This window comes from Natator depressus, chromosome 9, assembly GCF_965152275.1.
Source record: "Natator depressus isolate rNatDep1 chromosome 9, rNatDep2.hap1, whole genome shotgun sequence".
Lineage (NCBI taxonomy): Eukaryota > Metazoa > Chordata > Testudines > Cheloniidae > Natator > Natator depressus.
The window spans coordinates 101,078,176-101,083,852 of record NC_134242.1 but is presented as its reverse complement, the minus strand read 5'-3'; the positions used below and the strand labels follow the sequence as shown (position 1 = coordinate 101,083,852).

Sequence of the window (5,677 nt, the reverse complement as noted above, 5' to 3'; positions counted from 1 at the left end):
CCAAGAGTGTTTGTTCCTCTGGGCATTCTGTGCCTGCAAACCCCTCCCTGCCCCTGACGCAGCCGCTCCGCAGCCTCTCCCACGTCCCCTGGCTCTGACCCAGTGCCCCTCGCTCCCAGTGAGGCTCCTTGCGGCGCTGGGACACGGGAGTCCCAGGAGTCACTTGCCCTGCGTGGGGGCTCCGCACTCATTCCCTTGCCTGCTGGAATCCATTGTGCGTCCCTCTGGCTGGGCCTGTTCCCCTGCATCTGACCTGTGGCCCTCTCTCCTCCTGGGCTGCACACAGAGCCTGGCTCCTCTGCTCACTGCTTTGCCAGTGTCCCATTGGGAGTGTCACCGCACCACGTATGCCATGGTGAGCGGCCAAGGCCCAGCAGGCCCTCACGCCACTGCCTACCCTGGGCTGCCAGGAACCAAAGAGCGTCCTGTTCTGGTCACAGCCCACACAGCCAAGTGAGATAAAACCATACACACACTCTTCTCGGAAGCGTGCAATGATACCTGACTATGGGGCAGCTCACAGAACACTCCCACAGCAGCTCCTGAAAAGAGAGAGAGCCAAAGCAGGCGGCTCTGTAGGCAGAGGCTCAGCTCCATCCACCTGGCTCTAGGCTGGCTCGCTGCAAACTGACACAGAGTGTGGGCTTCCCTGCAGAGCCCCAGGCTGCCAACAGGCCCAGGAACACCCTGCATGTGCTCTCAGAGTGCTAGCTTGCGATTCTAACCCCGTCCTCAATACACCACACTGCCAAGGTGATGGCCCACGGCTGTGCTCAAAGCCCTGGTCTCCTCTTGCCAGAGGCCCATCTGCCAGCATCCCCAGCCCAGGCCATCAAGCTGCCTCCCCTCCCGACCCGGGCAGCCAGGCCTTTCTCTCTGTGTCTGACTTCACAATAGCCCTGCTGCAAGTCATGTGAGGGGGTTGTGCCCTGCAGCCCACCTCTGGCATCATGCAGCTTGGCCTAGGCACTGCAATGTTCATCTGTGTCAAACACGCAGGTGAGGCCCCGTGCTGGGCGCTGGCTGGGAGAAGGTACTGTATGTGCGGCAGCCTTCACTGGGAGGGTGGGTTGGGGCGAGATAAGGTGAGGGGCGCAAGACTCCAGTTAGCTCTGCAGGGGGGTGGGCCCGAGTTCTCCCCTGGGGTTCTCTCTTGAGTTTCCATAGCCCCTAAGCATCCACCCAGCCTTGCAAGCCTGGTCTGCAGGGACACAGCAGGGCACTGTGGGACAGCTCCCAGGTGCCAGCTCACCCAGAGGGCAGATACAGAGCTGCTGGGTGGGCCGGCACGGGCACCCCGTAGGCGCTAGGGCATTCCCCATGCTCAGTCTGAGGCCGCAGGGGGTTTGGCTGGTGAGTCCGGCACTGCCGGGCACTGGGAGCCATCCTCTCGCCCCATTACGTGCGGAGGCCTAGCGAGGCGGAGGCGGCAGCCTGCAGATAGCTCCCACCTGCCGCATCATTTCCCCCAGCGCAGAGCCCCGAGGCCGCCCCAGCTGTGTGCCCAGCCCTGGGTCAGGCACTGCCTTGTCCCTTCCAGATAACCAGCAGTTTTTGGCTAATACCGGCTGCTCTGTCCTCCTGCTGCTGCACTACCTGAAGAGTAAGGTGGGGCTCCAGAGAACAGGTGAGCACCCCGACCTGCCAGGCTTGCGCTGGGATCCCGCCAGAAACCGAGAGCGGGCTGGCAGCAAGTACAGGTCCACAGACCCAATCTAGCGAGCCCGAGCGCATGGCTCTGGGCCCATGGCACATGCTGGGGAGGACAGGACAAGAGGGCGTGAACTGGCGCTGGGTGTTGGCAGCGCATAGAAGCAGCATCTACCTGCAGTAGGTGGCCCAGGAGGGAGCCCCACAGGAGCCGCCGGGGAGAGCTCTGTGCAAGACCCAGGTGGCTGGGGGCTGCCCACATGGGTGATGGTGAGCACGTCATGTCAGATGCCAGGGCTGGGCGCTATGCTGGGCAGGACACATGCGGTGGAGCATGGGGAAGCCATGTAGCAGAGGCACTCAAGACACTCTGGGGAAGAGGAAACGTAATACCCTGTCGACCACAGGAGAGTCTAATGGATCCAGAGGGCTATGGGTGGGGAGGGCGTCAGCCAGCAGCCCACGCAATGCCCTCCCAAGGTGACACCATCCACACATCTGACCGGCCACGCAGGAGGGTGCTGCACTCCAAGCCTGGGTGGCACAGAGCTATAGCCAGGGGCACGAGGCACAAAGCCACCGAGGAGGTGGTTTTGATGAGGGGCTTACAAGTGCCATGGGCACTGTGCAGAGGCTTGCTCAGTGGGGGCAGGCCTGGTGGGGCAAAGGAGACAAGACTGACTGCAGGGGGTGGGCGAGAGCAGCAGAGATGTGAGGCCAGGGCTGCAGGTGAGGCAGGCAGGCTGGTGGTGCGGGAGACAGCAGCATGGCTGGACAACAGCTGGGAGTGGGAGGCCGTGGACCATTCTGCAGCATGCAGCGGAGGGGGGAGTCCGGCGGGTGAAGTGCCCCAGTGGGCTGCAGGGCAGCCGGGATTCCCAGCCCAGTAACCCATCTCCACAGCGTGGTGGGCGCAGAAGCAGGACTAGCAGAGGGCTTGGCCCTGCCCAGCCTCACAGGACTGTTTGAAAGGCAAGTGCCTCAGCGAGCTCGGCAGCAGGTAGGTCCCGGAGTCAGCGTCGTGGGCTGTGCCATACAGCAGGATGGAGGGAGCAGAGTGGGGGGCGCAATTCATTCCCAGGGCTTGCGGTGTCTTCCAGAAGCCATCGACCTGTGCGACGAACTGGGCACCCTCAAGCTGCTCTTCCTGGTCAAGCTTCCCAGCGACAGCGCCAGCAAGTTCCTCTCACCCCGAGGAACCTATTATGTGTGCCGGGTGGAGCGTGGAGCCCCAGGTGCCTTCCCGGGGGCACCCTGCAGCCCCCAGCAGCACAGCCCTTCCCCACTGAAGCCCTAGCCCCACAGCTGGCCAGGGCAGCGGGGGGAGACAATTATCTCTTTAAAAGCATCTCTGTGCAAAGCTCTGTGCAAAGGCTCTGCTGGGGGGGCTCCTTGTGCCATCTGGCCAACCCCCAAGGGCCCAGAGCAGCAATCCAATGCCCATGGCCAGAGGTACTAGCACTGAGCAGATCTCACCCCACCCCCATGGGCCCAGGACTCCCTGCCCGGCCAGCCCAGCCCAGCGCCTGGCTCTGCTGCTGCCCTGAGGAGTGAGGGGAGCAGGCAACACCAGCCCCATGGCACTTTCTCCACCCATGACGTGACGCTGAGGATTCCTTCTTGCAGGGACCAAACAGGAAAACGCCTATCGCGCCTTCACCCCCATCCTCAAGGATCCTGAGCCAGAGCTTCTGGGTAGGTGGCCGCTGCTCCCCGCCCAATGCTCAGGGTGGCACAAAGAGGCCACGGCAAGGGAGATGCAGAAAGGACTTGGCTGCACACCACCCCGGCAGTTGTGGGGCGTGGCAGGACGCAGCCTGGGAGGTGCAGAGCAGGGACAGAGGGAGGTGCAGCACTGGGGCATTATTGGTGGGGATGGGGCCTCTTCCTCAGACGCACTACATAGTGGCCGCGGCTGGAACAGGGCTCTCAAAGCCCAGCTCTCAGGGAAGGAGCTGCAGTCGCTAAAGGGTCTGGGCAGCATGCAGGGCTCCCCACAGCAGGCAGCTACTGAGGTAAGTTACTGATGTCACAGCGATGGGGCCCTGTGCCTGGCCCCTGGTGCCCATTCAGGGCTTTGTCCAGTCCCGGTATAAACGGCCCCTGGCTGGGGCTCCCCCTTTGCCTTGGCAGTTGCCCCTGCAGGTCTCCACTGGGAAGCGTCTCCGGATTTCAAGCCTCTACTTTCCTCGACAGCTTTGTGCCATTGCTTGGCTGCTCCCTGAGCCATGCTGGGTCCCACTGGCATTGCTATCATGGGCCGTAACGCCAGGGGGCTGGGTAACGCGCTGGGCCGAGCTGCCCCAGCCACGCTCCCTGCCATAGGCCGGCTCAGATGGGGCATGTTCATTCACGTTCAGCCAACAAGGAACAAGCCACACAGAGCACAGCTGACCTGGGCCTGGCCCAGGCCCTGCTCCAGCTCCAGGGGGCAGGCCCTTGGCTCTACACCAAGGTCTTGGCGCAGGGTCCATGGGCTGGTTCTGGCAGACTCGTCCCACAAGCTGCATTAGCTGAGCCCACTGCCAGGGGGTCCGAGCCAGCTGGATTTGCTGCCAAGATAAAAAGAGTCATCAAGGAAACCCAGCACCAGCAGGCCTGCGCCCTCCCTGCCACGTGCCCAGGGCTCACAGCCCCTCTACCAGGGCTCCCTCACGGCCATGTCTGCTCCCTGCCTGCCTGCCTGGGAGGTGGGAACATTTCCGGAGCCCACACACAGAGCCACGCTAGGGGGACGCGGGGAGGCTCATAGGGCCACTGGTGGGCAGGGAGCACAGCTCAGCCCCTAGCCAGTGCCAGCACTGCAGGGGCCCGGGGAGGAAGGGGGCTCACCTTGGAGATGGCATGGAGCAAACCTGGTCAGAGAGGCTAGGTCTCCCTGCAGCCAGGAAGATGCCATTCCTTTGAGCCCCACCCATCCCCCCTCCGCAGATGCCTTGCGCACTCAGTGTGAGTTTCTGGAAAAGAGCCGCCTCAAGCTGCTGAAGGCCCAGGATGGGAAGAAGATCCAGACCATGGAGTCGCTGATTTCCATTGTGCCCTCCCAGATCTCAGTGAGCGTCATGCCCCCGGCCTCCTCTGCTCTGCTGGCTGTCCACGCCCTGGTTCCGGCAGAGGGGACTTGGCCTTCTCTGCTCCTGGCTCTGGGGAAGTGCAAGGAGGGGGCGGGGGTGAGGTGTCTCAGGGAGCTCCAGAAAGGAGGGAGTGTCCAGAAGCTCAGACACTCCCAGAGTCAGGGTGGGGAATGAAAGCCAGGGACACTAGAGTCCCTTCTCCCCTCCCAGGCTCCCACCCAGAATGCCCCTAGCCCAATAGCAGCACCTCAAGCCTGCCCAGGGGGTCCACAGCTCAGTCAGGGGCAGTTCAATCACCCCATAAACCCTGGAAGCTGCTCTGGAGAGGTCAGTCACACGGAGGTTGGACCAGCATCCTCTTCTGCTGCAGACCCTCCACCCACGTGCTCCAGGAGGGGTTCAGCTCCCATCTAGCATCTCTCCCATTCTCCAGGCTGCAGAATGTCCTGCATCTTGCACAGCAGCCAGGGCCTGCAGCCTGGAGGGAGTGGGAGGGGGAATCAGAGAGCTAGCGGCAGCCCCAGCATTGCAGACAACACTGCTTCCAAATTCCCTCCCCATAACCCCATCTGCCTTCTCTGTCCAGGGAAAGCTCATGGGGAGGCCTGGTCCAGGGGCAGCTGGAGCTGCCGACGAGGAGGGTGCCCCACGAAAAGCAGGAGCATCCCCCAAAATCAAACCAGAGGCCAGCAAGAAGGAGAAACATCGCTGAGGCTGAAATAAAAGCGTTGGTGGCACTTTCCTTGCAGAGGCTCTGGGTTTCACTGAGATTCAGAGAGGCCCGGGAAATCCTGCTCAGTCCTGCCCGGCCGACCTGTCCCAGGCCCTGGGAATCCAGCCTGCCACGGTCCTGCCTGGAGAATCCAGGCCGGCCCATCCGGCTCGGCTGACCACATCCCTGAGCAGAGGCCGAGCTAGTCACTTGCAAAAAGCTGCACCCTCCCAGCGCATGC

The 5,677-nt window shown here is 62.7% G+C and overlaps 1 protein-coding gene across 1 annotated transcript; it reads left to right on the top strand.

Moving 5' to 3' along the window:
* The first annotated feature begins 974 nt into the window (after window positions 1–974).
* Window positions 975–5,436, top strand: C9HXorf65 (chromosome 9 CXorf65 homolog). The gene is made up of 6 exons (XM_074963195.1): window positions 975–999; window positions 1,541–1,627; window positions 2,751–2,885; window positions 3,277–3,345; window positions 4,582–4,820; window positions 5,311–5,436. Exons 1-6 carry the CDS (start codon window positions 975–977, stop codon window positions 5,434–5,436), a joined length of 681 nt encoding a protein of 226 aa, XP_074819296.1.
* The last annotated feature ends 241 nt before the right edge of the window (window positions 5,437–5,677 follow it).